Below are 16914 nucleotides of genomic sequence, written 5' to 3' on the forward strand. Positions count from 1 at the left end.
CTCTCTTTTATACATGGAGAAACCAAGGCACAGAGAAATTAAGGGATTTCCTGGGGTTATATAGCCATAAATTGGTGGAGCTGTGATTTGAATGCAAGCAATTTGTCTGCAGCATTTGTGCTTTTAATCCTATCTCAATCTACTAACCTGGAATAACAATTTTAAGTTGTTGTACTTGAGCAGTTGATGAGAAGTTGTTCTTGTATACTGAGTCAGGAAAGACTGACAGAACAAGCAGGTTTAGAGGAGAAGAAGCTCAGTTTTTACCATGGAAGTTTGAGATATGTATTAGTATCTTATATGAAGGTGCTGAGCAGGCAGTCTGGAGTTTCAGGGAGAGGTTGGGACCAGAGATACAGATTGGAAGGGACTGAAGCCTGCAGGCTCTTTAGGGTCCCTGGGGAAGTTGTGAAAAGAGAAAAGGAACCCAAGATTGAACTCTCAGAGGCATTCCACCACTTGAAGGATGAGCCAGCACAAATAATTTGAGGCCAGTGACAGTGCCCCAGGAGCTAAGAGAAGAACATGTTTCCAGAAAGAAAGGGATTAACTGTGTCAGATCTACTGAGGCTTTAATTAGGGTGAGACTTGAGTATTGATTTTGACAATGTAGAGGTCATTTGTAGCCCTTGCAAGGATAATCAAATAGCATTGGAAGGGAGGTTAGGGAGGGCACAGAAGCTTAATTGAGTTGGATTTAACTGGGGAGAGGTAAACAAGTGGAAATAATGACCATAGACAGTTCATTCAGGAAGTTTCATGAAAAGGAGCAAAGAATAAGTAGATTTTGTACTTTCTGCCTGCCTCCAGTGATCCTGTTAGTTCAGCCTGAGTTTTTCTGTTCGTTCATATGAGCAAATGCACTGTTGTCTCTTGGTCAAGCTATAGCTCAAACCTTTCTGTTGAATCTTTTAGGTACTTGGATCTTATTACTGTACCATTGGATGAACTTCGTCACGTGGAAGGCACCATTATTCTACATATTGTGTTTGCCATCAAGTTGGATTTTGAGCTAGGCAGAGAACTCCTGAGACACTTGAAGGTAGTAACCAGACTCTTAAGGTGATCCAGGATCTCTATGAAACAAGGACGTTTGAACTCAAGCCTCTTTTTATGTCGTTTAATGACTGGAAACCAATACATAGAAATACTATAGAAAGACCCTGGGTCTAGAGGGTCTCTTTTTTAACTTTGAAAGTGGAAGATACATGATACCACTACATTTTTAAGCAAGTCCCTTTTTAAAACCAGACCTTAAGTGTTCTAGTGTTTTTCTGTTTGTTTGTTTGTTTAAAGATGAAGACTGTTCTGTAGGAAATTCAAAATTTAGCCTTAGCTCCATTATTATATGAACTTCACTCTTGACTTGTTTCCTTATTTGCAAATTGGGGAAATTGTCTCTTTCTCATAGTAAATCATGGAGTTTTGTGAAGCTAAGTCATTGTTAAATATTTGTGAAGTAGTAAGATAAAAATTAGAAATGTTTTGAACTCTTAAGTATTTTGCTACATTTACCTTATCTCACCTCTCTCAAGTATATTTTTTCTGAACCATTTAAAAGAAGAAATATTGACACTTCAGTGCCTGAATATGTCCACATGTGTCTCATAAGAATAAGGATTAATACCTTTTTATTGAATTTTTTAAGAATCCTGCCCAGTTTTCTTGTGTCTCATATTGTCAGATTTGTCTTATTGTCTCCCCATGATTAGATTCAAGTTAAACATTTTTGGTGAGAATATGTCTCAAGTGCTGTTGTGTTTTTTCTCTTGTTGGAGTCAGCAAACTTTCTCTGAAGGACCAGATAAACTATTTCAGGCTTTGCGGATGACATGGCCTCTGTCACCACTACACTACTCTTGTAGCAAGAAGGCAGCTGGAGACAACACATGAATGAATGAGTGTGGCTGTGGGCCAGTGAAACTATATGGGCACTGAGTTTTAATTTTATTTAATTTTCATGTGTTATGGAATACTATTACTCCTTTGACTTTTCTCCCCTCAACAATTAAAAATGTGAAAAGCAGTCTTAGCTCATGGGGCTGTACAAAAAAAGGTGGTGAGCTAGATTTGTCCCAGAGGCTTTAATTCTATTGCATCACATCAAAAGGCTCATAGTATCAGGCAGTCTTAGCCAAATCATTTTATTAAGACAAGGACCAGCAGTTTTCTTCACTTGCAAAGATATATGTTTCCCTTTGTAATTAGAAATTAATCCATGGGGTCATAATTTGAGACATGTGAAAATCCTTTCCTTAGCAATCTTCCACACAGTGGATTTTGGTTTCCCATCTATTAATGATTCTTGTCCTAAATCAGTAATTATACTGGGAGTTGCAAAATGGTAGAATTAAAATCAGAAGTTTTTATTGGTCATTCCTTCTAGTTGGTTTTCTGTGAAAAGAGCCCCACACCTCCCTCTTTTTTTTTTTTGAATATTGTTATGCAACCATGAACCTTTTAAAATTCCATGTACTCATAAACAGTACCCAGAATGATCCATATTTGGCCATTTGGATCCCTGAGGTTGGCTTATGTGTCCTTCTAACATGGCCATGTTAGTCTTTGAGCACTTCCATGGCGTAAGCTATCCAAAACACGCCTGTGCTTTCCTTATTGCATCTGATTTCTCCAAGGAGCCTCGGGTCCCTTTTGTAGGAGAAGATATTTAAAGACCAAATGTGAAAAGTAGCCTTTAAAGCTCCTTTATCTTCTCTGTGTCTATATACTCTTTTTTTATTTAGGTTTCTAGTAACTGTTCTTTTCAAAGAACAAGCTTTGTATTTGTTTACTGTTTTATTTTTGTTTTTTGGTTTTCTCTTTTATTCATCTTTGATTTATTTTTTTCTTTTGTTGTCTGCCATTTCTTTTAGGGCTCAAAAACCTATTTTTTAACTTTATTGAGTTACAATTTATGTAATATAGAATACACTCATTTTAAAGTATAATTCAGTGATTTTTCTTAAGTTTACCCAGTTGTGCAACAACCATCATCATAATTCAGTTGTGGAACATTTTCATCACCTTGTAAGATCCTTCATGCCTGTTTCTATAGATTTACCTTTCCCAGACATTTCATATGAATGAAATCACTTAATATATAATCTTTTGTGTATAGCTTCTTTCATTGAGCATAATTTTTCAAGGTTTTTATCCATGTTGTAGCATTTACCAGTATTTCATTCTTGTTTGTTGTTGAATGGTCTTCCACTGTGTGTGTGTGTGTGTGTGTGTGTGTGTGTCCGTTGATTAGATGTCCACCAGTTGATGGACACTGCAGTTGTTTTTACTTTTTGGCTATTAGGACTAATGCTGCTGTGAACATCCAAATGCATGTCTTTGTGTAGAGACATATGTTTTCATTTCTCTTGATAGATACCTACCAGTAGAATTTCTGGGTTTTGTAATACATTCATGTTTATATTTTAAAGAAACTACCAAACTGTCCTCTAAAGTGGCTACAACATTTTACATAGCCACCAGCACTGTATGAGGACTCCTTTTTTTCCCACATCCTGGCCAACATTTGTTACTGTCTGTTTTTTTATACCTATTCTGATAGCTATAAAACAGCTTATTGGCCATTCTAATATCTTTGGTATTGCAGAGTCAGACATGACTTAACAGCTGAACAGCAACATCAACAATCTTTGATGAAATGTCTATTCAAATCTTTTCCCCATCTTTTGATTGCATGGCTTACACAGTTTTAAGATTTCTTTGTATATTATGGGTACAAGTCCTTTATCGTGTATGTGATTAGCAAATATTTTTTTCAGTCTGTGGCTTGTTTCTTAATGGTGTTTCTTTTGAAGCACCAGAGTTTTGATTTTTAATGAGGCCCAGTTTATCAGTTTTTTACTTACATAAATTATATTTTTGGCATTGTATCTGAGAAATCTTTAATCCGAACTCTTGAAGATTTTCTGCTGTGTTTCCTTTTATTTTTTTTTCTTGTTTCCAGTTCTTTATATATAAACAAATTCTATCCTTCCAAATGTAAGCTATACATTACTTCCCCCAAGTTTATTCAATTCACATGTGAAAAAATTATGATTTAAAATACCAAGCTGTGTTTCCTTTTAAAAGTTTTTGTAGGCTTTTTTTTTTTTTTGGTCATACTGTGTTATATGGGATCTTAGTTCCCCAACCAGGAATTGAACCTGCACTCCCTGAATTGGAAACACAGAGTTAACTGCTGGACTGCCAGCGAAGTCCCAAAAGTTTTATAGTTTTAGCTCTTAGGTTTAGGTTTCTGATCCACTTAAGGACCTGTTATTAAGTAGAATATGTTGTATTTTTCAAATGTAAGTTATGACTTCTTTTTGGTTTGTCTGTTCTAGGCAACACAGCAAGGAGATTTCAGCAGTATTTGTCCTTTCAGCATCGCCCTCTTGCTCTCTGTAACAAGAATACAAAGATTTGAGGAACAGGTATTTATGAGTGACTTTTGGTTTCCTTCTGTAGTTGATAAGGAGTGTAAGAGCCTGTTTATCCTTTCCTAAATAATTTCACTCCCATCCTGCCAGCAGCAAATTCCCCTGTAAGAATGTAGGCCCACACTCTTCTCTGGGAGCTGCTTGAAGACTTCTTCAGATACTTGATTTATACTTCTGTTTCAAACTATGTGGCAAGCCAAGGGCTGAGATGGGAATAGCAGTGGGAACATCACACAGTCCAGGTAGCAAGAATGGCAAGTTTAGCTGGGTATTCATAGCAGTCGTATTATGTTGTAGCTTTCTAAGAAATATTCCTTGACCAAGTTGAAATTAATGAGAATAGGTTTCAACTTGGTCAAGGAATATTTCTTAGAAATATTATTTGCAAGAATGAAAATATAAAATCCTTTACCCTTTTTTCTCATACGTGTTTCCCTGGGTGTGGGTAATATTGATTTTTAGCCATTTTTCTCTCAAGTCAGGCATGTCTTCAGCTCCTTTTAAGTTCTCACTGAAAGTTATAATTTTTGCGTCATGCTCATCTAGTGAAACAGTTATAGGGATATGAGTGTGTGGCAGCAAGTAGGAACAGTTACAGGGTTAAGATTCTCTAGTATGGGCTATACATTTTTGCTTCATTTTCCTATTTCTTTCATTATGTTAGGTGTTTGACTTTTTAAAGTCTTCAGTTATAAAAAACTTTAAGGATCTTCAGCTTCTCCAAGGCTCAAAATATATTCAGAGTCTATTTCCTAATGAATGTTGTATTTCAACCATGATCTTGGAAGTGGTAAATAATAGGTAAGTTTATGAACCATAAGGTTTAAGCTATTTAGTGCTAGAAAATGCAGTGCGGTACCATACTTATGGCCCATCAGAGAAAACTGTTGACTATAGTTGTTGACTTCACATATCAAGGTTTAAATCCCTTAAAATTGATCAAGCAGACTTCCCCTGTATCAACAGATTCTAAAATCCCAAGGCTTGATTTCTTGGCCACCTTGTTAGCAAGAATACGAAACTGAAGTCGGCTCCTTTAGTACTATTACTGCTCTGTTGGTCTAAGTCTTCATTGGCTTTTTAGGTAAATAAAAAACAGATTTTTTTACTGTAACTGTTGGAGTTTGGGAATGATGGATGGAATTGAATTAGTAGTTTTAGACAACTGACGAGCAGTTTTAGGCAAATCTATTTTTAACCAAATATAGAAGTAAAAATAGAAAAAATAGAAAAAAAACTGGTTACCATCCTGGTTGTTATTTTCATGGTTAATGTTGTATTTCATTGTATACATGTATACATCAGCCGTTATAATATTCTTTACTGAGTCATGCTTTTTTTGTGGTTTTGGTTTGCTGTATTTAGCTCTGTTGACAATTTCTGTGCTTACCTGCAGATAATCTGAAGGTGCAAAACATTAATGTACTAGGAAAAAAATCACTATGAACCAATACAACTTCTAGGTTGTACTTACTCCCATCTGTACCAATCACATATGAACTCTTTCACATTACAGATAAGACATTTTGTAGCAAAATGGATTGTAACTGCCTCTTCTCTCCAAAATGAGAACTTTAGGGCACAATTTCTCCACTTCCTTCTTGTTCAGCATTATTACTAACAAGCAATACTTACTTAGACTTCATTATTTTACTGGTTTCTTTGTTTGCATTTATCTTTTGAATCTCATACTTCGGCCCATCTGATTTCTGCTTGGTGTTTAATGTACCCTTCCACTATAAGGATTCATGTATTTCCTCTTGAAATGTTTTTCTTCATTTTTTTTGAGTACTCTCTCCTTTTTCTCTTGGAATATCTTGCTCTGTATACTATGTCTCAATTTTTCTTTCATACTTTATGTATTTTTGTCTTTTTGTGTCAAGTTCTACAAAAATTCCTGGGACTTTGCTCATGGTCCAGTGGCTAAAACTCCATGCTCCCAATGCAGGAGCCCTGGGTTTGATTCCTAATCAGAGAACTAGATCCTGCATGCCACAACTAACACCTGGCACAGCCAAAATAAAATAAAAATTCCTGAGCTCATTCTTTAGTTACTTCTTCAGTTCTGTGCATTTTATTCTTAGGCCATCTGCTGAGGTTTTCACTCTATCCATCATGTTTTTTATTTCCAAAATTTCCACTTGGTTGTTTTTTCATAACAGTTTATTTTTTGTTTCTTGCAATAGTCTTTCTTCTCTGAGAATATTCATTAGACTTTTAAAATCTTCTATTTGTTCCATTAATCTTTTCCCATAGGATTGGTTCTCTTTGTTGAGTTTGGTGCTTCTCTTTCCTGGTCGTATTATTTTCTTGTATTTGGTGATTACTTATTTCCTTATTATCATATTTGACGTTCCCCATTAGTTTGTCTGAGAGTGCTGTATTTATTTAACACACTCTACCTCAGGGATACGAGGGTAGCAGTAGGATGTACCAGGGGCTGATCTTCTAGGTATGGTGTCTCCCTCATCCTCCAGCATGTTGTCATCCTCTCAGAGTGCTGCTCTGCCTCTCAGGCCCCAGATGCAGTGAGGTCTTGGAGAAAAAGGTGGAGAAGGTTGATGTGTACTGAACTTCATCCAGGGGTATCCTAGCCAGTCACCACAAAAGTTGCCCCAGGGTTCCTTCCAGTTCCCAGCATACCTACCCTTGGCATCCGCTTTTGGAGGCACCCTTTCAGTCTGCATAATGCTGTCTATGATTTCTTTTTTCCTTCTATTACTTTCATTTTTTAAGGATTCTTCATAATTTCTAGACAGTCAAAGCACCTCTTATTTTTCCACGTTATCATGGATTGTATGCATGCACCACATATAGACATTCACACACAGTTATATCTATCTTTTCTGTCATTTGTAAGTATTCAGGTTGGGAAAAATGGAGCATGTACTCATTTTATTATCTTGATCCCAGATCCCCAGAGTGTGACTGTTGTTAAAATCTGTCAGAATGTTATGAGAATCTATTCACAACTCTTTCATTCTTTAATGCTGCATTATAATTTGTTGCTGTTTAGCAGGTAGATGTAATGATATAAAGGTTATTATAAACATGATTTCCACTATAGTGGGTAACATTAAGTGGTATAAAATCACCAGGGATTCTCTTGCTTTCCAAAGGTTGGTTGTAGTTTTATTTCATGCTTTTGAAATCCAGTCATTCATCAGACCAATTCCTACTATAAATATGAATATGAAATAAATATGAATATAAATGTTCCTATTATAAATATTTACCGAGTACCTTCTATATGCCAGAATTTGTGCTAGGCTCTATGAGCAAAAATATGACTACAGTGTGCTCTCCACCATAGAGAATCTCAATCTAGAGAGGAAGACAAACTTGTAAGCATATGTATATGTGTTGTTATTGGCATGAGGGGAATAGTAGAAGCAGAAATTAAAATGTAGTCATGAAATCTTGAATGGCAATCTCTAATGATCTGTACACTGAAATATTCCAGTTTCTTCCATATGTTGCTTCATGTTCCATAGTTTCTGGATTTTCATGGTGATCTGTCGGTAGAGATTGCTTGCCTACCAATTCCCCATTACTGTTCCTCCAAAAATTCAGAATTTTGCCAGATTAAGGGTACATGAAAAGGAAAGACTCATGTGGGGTGTTGGTTATACAGGTCAGGTTTGGGAAATGTGTAACATGGCAAAGAGTGTAGAGGTAAGGTGTTTTATTAAGTTTTTCTTCTTAACTAAACTTTGTTTTCCTGCAGTGTTCATAGTTGGGATCATGTTACTCAGGGCTTGGTAGAATTTGGCTTCATTTTAATGGATTCCTATGGGCCAAAGAAGATTCTTGATGGAAAAACTGCTGAAACCAGCTCAGGTCTTTCTAGAATGCCAAACCAGCATGCTTGTAAGCTGGGAGCTAATATCCTATTGGAAACTTTCAAGGTGAGACTCGAGTTCAGCAACCATTCCCTCATTTTGTTGTATTATACTACAAATAGGACATTCACCTGGGAGTTTGGGGGACTGGGCAATTTGAGTATGTAGCAGTTTCTGAGAACAGAAACTGGGATAATAGTTGAAACATTAATAGATGCAGTTTGATGAATACTTTCTCAGTCTTTATCTGAGTTTTTCATCTATTCTAATTTCTGTTCTTTCTGACCATTTCTTAGAAGTTTGAATATAGGTTAGCTTCCTTATGATTTCCTCTTCTTCCTCCAGCAGTAAATCATTTCTGAATTTTTTTTTATACCCTTATACAAAAAATAATCTTTTAGGTCGCTGTAGAACATCAAATTTGAAGAATCATGCCTATTGGTTTATTGTTTTTGAAGAACCCCAAATGGGAAATTCATATTCTTTTAATTCATTACCATATTACGATTGTTATCTCAATCTAAATAAGATCATATCTGAGGCTAAACAAATTTGCTTTGCTAGTGATTTCTCTAAGTCATCTTGACATCCATTCTTCAGTGTATCTACATACCAAAAGTATCTGCTAACAGTGTTATTTGGAGGTCAATTTAAATGTAAATCTGATGTTCTGATCCAGAAGTAAAGTGAATACCATATAATAGTCCTTGAGGGTTGTATGTTAGATACACATGACTCTTTAACAGTAATCTGATTTTAAAACATTCTTAGAATAAGAGACTTAATATTTTTTGTTTTAAAATTAGTCTTTTTTTTAAATCAAGGTTCTGCTTGGTTCACACAGTTGTTGGCCTTGTCACGGTATCTGTAGAACATAGAATTTACTAATAATCAAATTATTAATCCAGAGTCTGAAAGAAATCAGTCTCTACCGAAAGTAATCAAGTTCAGGTATGAAATTTAGCTAAAGTTCAAGTAAAAATTCAAAACAGGTCCTTTTTAAGGCAACTACTCTGCTTCTAGAAACTGAGGACAGGGTTATTGAAGATTTTCTAGATTTTCAGGGTTTTTTTATGGGCTTTTAAATTTTAATATGAAAGTTGTGCATACTGTCAGAAATATGGACGTTGACCTAATAGTAGATACCTAGGTAGAATTATTCCTGTTTGCTGCTGGACCTTACATGTAGCAGTACTTTCATATGATCTCTCTATAAGGCTAATAAAAGTTTGCCTGGTTAATGAATCATTTGAGTACAGGATGATAATTGAATGATTCTTTCCAGATGATTCACATAATGTTTGTCTTTGAAATAAGCAGTCCAGTTTTACCCATATTCAAACTTTTCTTTATTCTGCCTAATAGGTATTAATACAATTGTAAGCTGAAGTTCACCAAGGAATATTTTATTGATTCTTCTGCTCCTTTTAGATCCATGAGATGATCAGACAAGAAATTCTGGAGCAGGTCCTCAACAGGGTTGTTACCAGAGCATCCTCCCCCATCAATCATTTCTTAGGTATTGAACTTTGAAAGGGTGGAAAAAGTTGTCAGGAATATTTTTATTTAAATGTCATAATGCTTTGGATCCTGGGAAAAAACCTTAATGATATAGTAGATTAATGCAAGATCTTTGATTATGATGCCAGTAAAAATAAATTCTTTTATATTGTCTATGGTTGTCAAGAAGGAAAGGAGCATATGAGTGAAACTTCTACTTTGCATCAGCTTTCTCTCTTTTTTGTTTTAATAATTGTCAAGTGAGTCCTGTCCTTCTGCTGTCTACTTATTGACCTCCCACTCTCTTAACCCTTGACATTCTGACTTCATTGGTCAGAGTGACCAGTGGTCATTTGGTGACCTCTTTGGTCTCTTTGGTGACCTCTGAATTTTTTGTTTTTTTCGTACATATTTCCTAATGCCTAAATCCACTCATCTTAATCATCAACTTCCTTAATTTCCTTTTCATTCTACACTATTTATAACTCTCCTGAAGTTCTCTGATAACTGTAATAGTTTGCATCTTTTATCCTGCCTTTGATCAGTTTTTCTTTCTTCTTAGAGATTGGTTTTCTTTCTTCTATCCTTAAATGTCAAGGTTCTCCAAAGTTCTATACTTGACATTTCATTCTACTTTTTCTTTCTTTACATTCAGCTTTACTGAAATACAATGAGGTACAGTAATGTACACATATTTACAGTATAACAGTTTGACTTTTGGTGTGTGTGTACACCCGTGAAATGGAGACCATCACCACAGTCAAGATGAACATATCTGTGTGGGCGCTAAGTTTTCAGTCATGTCCAATCCTTTGCAACCTCCTGGACTATAGCCTGCCAGAGTCCTCTGTCCATGGGATTTCCCTGGCAAGAATACTGGAGTGGTTTGCCATGCCCTCCTCTAGGGGATCTTCCCAACCTGGGTATTGAACCCTTATCTCCTGCATTGCAAGCAGATTCTTCACCTGCTGAGCCACTGGGGAAGACCATGAACCTATCTATCACCCAGAAATGTTTCCTGGTGCCTTTTTCTGATGTATTCTTGCATCTCTCTTTTCCTTCCCTGACCTCCTATCTAGTCTGGTCTGCTTTCTGTCACTATAAATTTTAAATATTTTGTGTAAATGGAATCCTACAATATGTACCTTTTTTTTTCTTTTTCCTTTTGGTTTAGTTTTTTCAGCATAATTTTGAAATTTTTCCAAATCCTTTGTCAGATACAGGTTTTGCAAATATTTTCTCCTGGTCTGTGGTTTGACTTTTAATTTTTGTAACAATGTCATTTGAAGAGCAAATATTTTTGTCAGTTCATCAATTTCTTTGTATAGTTGCTGCTTTTTGTGTCATGTATTTAAAAAATTTTTTTGCCAAATCCAAGGTCCCTAAGGTTTCTCCTATATTTTCTACTAGAAGTTTTATATTTTCATCTGTTGTACTTAAATATATGATCCAGTTTTGTTAAATTCTGTGTATGGTATAATATAACAGTTTGTTTTTTTGCTTATAGCTATCCAATTGTTCCAGCACAGTTTTTTGAAAAGATTATCTTTCCTTCATTGAATTACTATGGCTTCTTTATTGAAATCAACTAACTATATAATGTGTGGATCTATTTTAGGAATCTTCTATTCCAGTGAGCTATGTTATGTCTTGATTGCTATAGCTTCATATTGAGTCTTAGAATCAATAGTGTAAGTCCTTTAACTTTGTTCTTTTTCAAAATAATTTTGGCTATTCTAGGTCCTTTATATTTCCAAGTAAATTTACTAATCAGTTTGTCAAGTTTTATAAAAAGTCTGCTCAAGTTTTGATGGAGATTGCCTCAAATCTATGGATTAATGTGGAAGAGAATTGGCATCTTAACCATATTGAGTCGTCTAACTCATGAATACAGTATATCTCTCCATTTATTTAGGTCTTCAATTTCTTTCAACACTGTTCTATATTTTTAGTGTGTGTATCTTGTATCTTTTGTCAGTTGATCCCTATTTCATTTTTTTGACACTGTTGTAAATAGTATTTAAAAATTTTTCAATTTGTAGATTGCTAACTGTTGTCATGTAGAAATAGTTGCTTTTTTAATGTTGACCTTATCCCCTGCAGCCATGCTAAACCCATTTATTAGTTCTAGTAGCTTTTCAGCAATTCTTCAAGATTTTCTACATAGAAATCACGTCATCTGCAAACTCAGGCATTCTTGATATCAGTGATTTGTCTTTTTTTCTTTATCAATCTGGCTTAGAAACTTGTCAGCTTACAGCCTTTCAAAGAATGAGATTTTAGTTTGAATTTTCTCTATTGGTTTTTTATTTTCAATTTCACCAAATTTTGCTTTTTATTATTTCCTTCCTCTTGCTTGCATTGGGTTCATTTTGCTTTTTTAAAGTGGGTGAAAAAAATCAATAGAAGAATATTTCTGATACATGAAAATTTTAGATTTCAGAGTCCATAAAATATAGTATTATTGGAATACTGTGTTTACCAGCAAGAGGTTTCGGAGAAGGCAATGGCACCCCACTCCAGTACTCTTGCCTGGAAAAGCCCATGGATGGAGGAGCCTGGTAGGCTGCAGTCCATGGGGTCGCGAAGAGTCGGACACGACTGAGCGACTTCACTTTTACTTTTCACTTTGCTGCATTGGAGAAGGAAATGGCACCCCACTCCAGTGTTCTTGCCTGGAGAATCCCAGGGACGGGGGAGCCTGGTGGGCTGCCGTCTATGGGGTTGCACAGAGTTGGATACGACTGAAGTGACTTAGCAGCAGCAGCAAGAGGTTTATCAATTTTATTGATTTTTTTCTAAGACCCTGCTTTTCATTTCACTGAGTTTCTCTGTTGTTTTTCTGTTTTTAGTTTTTATTGATTTGTGTGCTTTTTTGGGTCCTTTCCACTTCTTACCTTGGGTTTAGTCTGTGCTACCTTTGGTTAAATGCATGTGTCATTAATTTGAGGTCTTTCTCTTTTTTTTCAATACAGGCGTTACACTGTAAATTTCCATCTAAACATTGCTTTAGCTGCATCCTATAAATTTTGTTTTTTATTTTCATTCCATTCCACATACTTTTTCATTTCTCTTGTGATTTGTTCTTTAATGCATGGGTTATTTAGAAGTGTGTTATTTAGGTTTGGTCTACTAATTCTATCATTGTGTTGTTTCTGATATGTTTTTGTTGATTTATGTCGTCTTCATCATGAGTTGTGTTTTCCTGCTTCTTTGCATCATTAATAAGTTTTGATCAGATGGCAGACTTTATGAGTTTCACATTGTTGATTTGCTGGATTTTTTTTTCCTTCAAATATTCTTGAGCTTTAAGTTCCCTGGTGACTCAGATGGTAAAGCGTCTGCCCGCAATGTGGGAGACCTGGGTTTGATCCCTGAGTTGGAAAGATCCCCTGGAAAAGGAAATGGCAAACCACTCCAGTACTCTTGCCTAGAAAATTCCATAGATAGAGGAGCCTGGTGGGCTATAGTCCATGGGGTCACAAAGAGTCAGACACAACTGAGCGACTTCACTTTCACTTGTTTCTTGGAAAGTATTTAATCCTTTTGATGATTATTTCTGTGTTGTGTAATGAAAGACCATTCAGCTTTTAATCTAGGGCTAACTTGATGCTGCAATTAAGGCAATGTTCCTTGTATATTATGAGGTGTGTACAGTGTGGGTGTTGTGAATGTGAACTATTTCCTGCCCTTTATGACCTCAGAGAATGGATTTGCCTACTCCTTGCCAGTAACTTTTAGCTTCACTCAGGTTGTTTTTTCACATACATATGCTGAGGAGCACTCAGCTCACATGCAAGGAGAGCCCCCTGCACATCTCCAGGGTGCTTTCACTGCAGCCCTTTCCTTTCTAGTGCTAGCTGCCTTGGCTTTCCTGAATTCTCAACTCTGTCTCTAACTCAGGAAGACCACTGGCTTCTGAGTTTTTCTCTGTGTTCCTGTCTAGAAGCTCTCCAGGCAGTAACATGGGACAATTATAAGCCTCTCCTCATGTATTTCCCTCTCTCAGGGATCATTTTGTGTACTGCTTATTATCTAGTGTTTGAAAATTGTTGTTTTATGTAATTTGGCTTGTTTTGTTGTAGGTGTTTAAAGTGAAGATAACTGGTTAGTGTTACTCCATCGTGGTGGAAAGTGTCTCTTCCTCTTTTTATACATTCTCTTACTTGTAGATATCATCACCTCTGTTCTCACGATTTCAGTTTTGTTTTGGTTTTTTTTTTGTGGGGGGGAGCTTTTGTGGGCATGGCTCCCAAATCTTTATGTCAGGACTATTTGCTTAGTTCAGTGCCTGAGTGCCTTCATTCCTGCTAGCTGTTTCCATTTAGCTTTTTTTTTTTTTTCTTTTATTTCAAATGTAATACTGTTTCCTTCGAACAACCTCTTTCTTTGTCCCTATTTCTGTTAGCTGAAACATGGATGTCTGAGTCCCAGAGGCTAGAATTTCTTTTAGTCTTCTGGAATACATTTGGTACCTAAGTTCTCTCATTCTTTCCCTCATGGTTTTTATCTTCTTTTTTATACCCTCCCTGCCACACACAGACATCAATTTGTCTAATTCCCAACTTTATAACCTTCCATTTAGGCTACTGCAGCAGCTTCCTAACTGGCTTCCCTGCTTTCTTTTCTCTCTGCAGCAATTCACCCTGCAAATTGCTACCAGAACAGTATTCCCAAAACATCTGTCTGTCACCCAGAAATCACCAGTACCTTGTTTCATAAATTACCAGGTCTTTATCCTCTTACTTCAAGTTCTTGATGGAGCACCCTGGCTGTCCGGTGGTTAGGACTTGGTGCTTTCACTGATGTGAGCCTGGGTTCATCCCTGGTTTTGAAACTTAAGATCCTAGATGCCACATGGCATGGCCAAAAAAAAACAAAAAAGTCCCTGACAATTTGATTGAATCTCACTTTCCAGCATTAACTTCCATTATTTACTTTTCTGAATCCTTCACCCCACCTCCACAGAGTTCCCCACCATCCTTTGAATATGTCTTACACTTATCTTCCTGTACTTTTACTTGGACTTTTCCCTGTTTCTTTGTGCATTCTTTAGAATATAACTTAAATTTCCTTTTCCTCTTTGCTCACCTAAAGCATACCATCCCATAATGATCACTTTCTTTACACTCCTATTTAAATTCTCTACTGTTTCATAGACAGTGAACAATGTTTGGAATTATTAGATACTTGATATGATTTTGTTACTTCTTTCATTCTTTTAAAATATTTTTTTCTTGGAAGATGGGAGGGAGGTTTCAGAGGGAGGGAATATAAGTATACCTGTGGCTGATTCATGTTGATGTATGGCAGAAACCAGCACAATATTGTAAAGTAATTATCATCCAATTAAAAATAAAATTAAAAAAAATTTTTTTTCTTGATTTTCATCTAAATTATCATTCTTGAAGGAAGAGAGACCGTGTTTTGTGTTTCTGTATATTCCTTGTAGGACCATATAATTATGCTTGTTTATAATAAAAATTCATAAATATTTATTGATTTATTTCAGCTTGGAAATATGAAGACAATGTGTGCTGGTTGTTCAGGCACTATAATGAGTTTCTTCCTTCCTTTTAGACATAAAATTTTTTAAAAGTATCTGGTTACCATTGACCTTACAGTATATAGGATCAGCAGAAATGTATATTACTTGACTTATTTGAGAAAGGAGCAGAAAACTTTTTTATCATTTCTTTTTCTATATTTATGCTCCTTTTATTTAAAACCTCTTTAGTTATTTGAGGCAACTGATCATAGCTTCCATTTTTCAGACCTACTTTCAGATATCATCAAGTATTCACCATTAGTTCTTCAAAGTTGTTCATCTAAAGTTACAGAAACTTTTGACTATTTGTCCTTTCTACCCGTTCAAACCGTACAAGGACTGCTGAAGGCAGTGCAGGTAAGTCTTTTGACTCCTAAGCAGCTCATGAACAAGGTTGCAGTGGAAGTCTGATGTATTTCTTCATAATTACGTATGTATAAGAAATCCTGTTTCCCTTGATTCTAAGACAGAACCTTCTATTAAAAGAGCAGAAGCACTGAGCTAGGGTTTATTTTCCAAGTTTATCCCCTCTTCATAGTACTATTCTCTCTCCTTTGATTCTGTTTCAAGTCAGTGAAGTAATTGAAAGGCTCTTAGGAAATTATTAATTGAAGACAATAGATATAAAGGTATTCACAACTAGTTTCAATTTAGCATTAGTATTAACTCTTCTTATTACTAAGTGCAATAAACATTGCAGCGTGTTTATAAAATGGAACCAAGCTTTCTTAAGCCAAATGGTGACAGTATTGAATAGAAATGTGCTAAGGCTAATAAACAAATTGCTGTTTTTAACACTGATTCTTCCTCTTTCAGCCCCTTCTCAAAGTCAGCATGTCAATAAGAGACTCCTTGATACTTGTCCTTCGGAAAGCCATGTTTGCCAGGTATGTAGCATCCCCTGAGATCCTAGGAAATGACGCTCTCTAATGTTACCTAAAGTCCTCTCTGCAGTCACCTCTAGTACAGCAGTCATGCAAATTTCTAAAGCACGATCGAGATGACAGTACCATCTCCTAAAGGGATTATGAGATGAGTACTGTGGAAAGAATTTGCTACTTTAAGGATAAAATACCAAATTATTGTCACATTGTCCATATTATAGTACACTCATGGGTATTCAGAGGAGCAACTAGTAAGCAGCCAAATGCTGTTTCTCCATGTTGTAGAGCTGACAGTTTTTGTTAGTCCTTTCCCAGAAGCGTGTGTGATAGGCCAGCATTGTATGTTGTAGTCTCAGTGAGATGAATGGTTTCTCTGGATGGAGGGTTTACAAGGTGCCAAGCACTGCACTCCTCTATGTAGAAGGGAAGTCTCCTTTAGACTCAGAAAATCAACAATTTCCTTTGTTGTTTAGTACTTATGTTTGAGTTATCAACTCATTGTGCAGCCTCTCAGGACTCTTGTTCTCACTGCCCACAAAGGCTTGTCAGCAGGATAGAGAAGAGTAGAGATGGTGTCATGAGGTTAAGTAGATAAAAACTTCAGCTGAATTCCTGTCCTTCCTAATTGATGTGAACAGCTATGCCTTGTTTAGTATGTTTATTTTGCTCTGTTCTTCATTGTTAATACACATTTTTTTTCT

The 16914-nt window shown here is 36.0% G+C and overlaps 1 protein-coding gene across 3 annotated transcripts in view; it reads left to right on the top strand.

Annotated features, from left to right (window-relative positions):
* The window catches only part of FANCI (FA complementation group I), a 64671-nt gene that overhangs the window by 18819 nt on the left and 28938 nt on the right, over positions 1-16914 (top strand). For all 3 annotated transcript variants that reach the window (XM_019983640.2, XM_019983641.2, XM_070775104.1), the window contains exons 10-16: positions 916-1042; positions 4344-4433; positions 5104-5240; positions 8167-8347; positions 9713-9800; positions 15556-15686; positions 16146-16216. In XM_019983640.2, the coding sequence (XP_019839199.2) occupies positions 916-1042; positions 4344-4433; positions 5104-5240; positions 8167-8347; positions 9713-9800; positions 15556-15686; positions 16146-16216 (825 nt within the window). The remainder of the gene's footprint in view (positions 1-915; positions 1043-4343; positions 4434-5103; positions 5241-8166; positions 8348-9712; positions 9801-15555; positions 15687-16145; positions 16217-16914) is intronic.

This window comes from Bos indicus, chromosome 21 (assembly GCF_029378745.1).
Source record: "Bos indicus isolate NIAB-ARS_2022 breed Sahiwal x Tharparkar chromosome 21, NIAB-ARS_B.indTharparkar_mat_pri_1.0, whole genome shotgun sequence".
Classification (NCBI taxonomy): Eukaryota; Metazoa; Chordata; class Mammalia; order Artiodactyla; family Bovidae; genus Bos; species Bos indicus.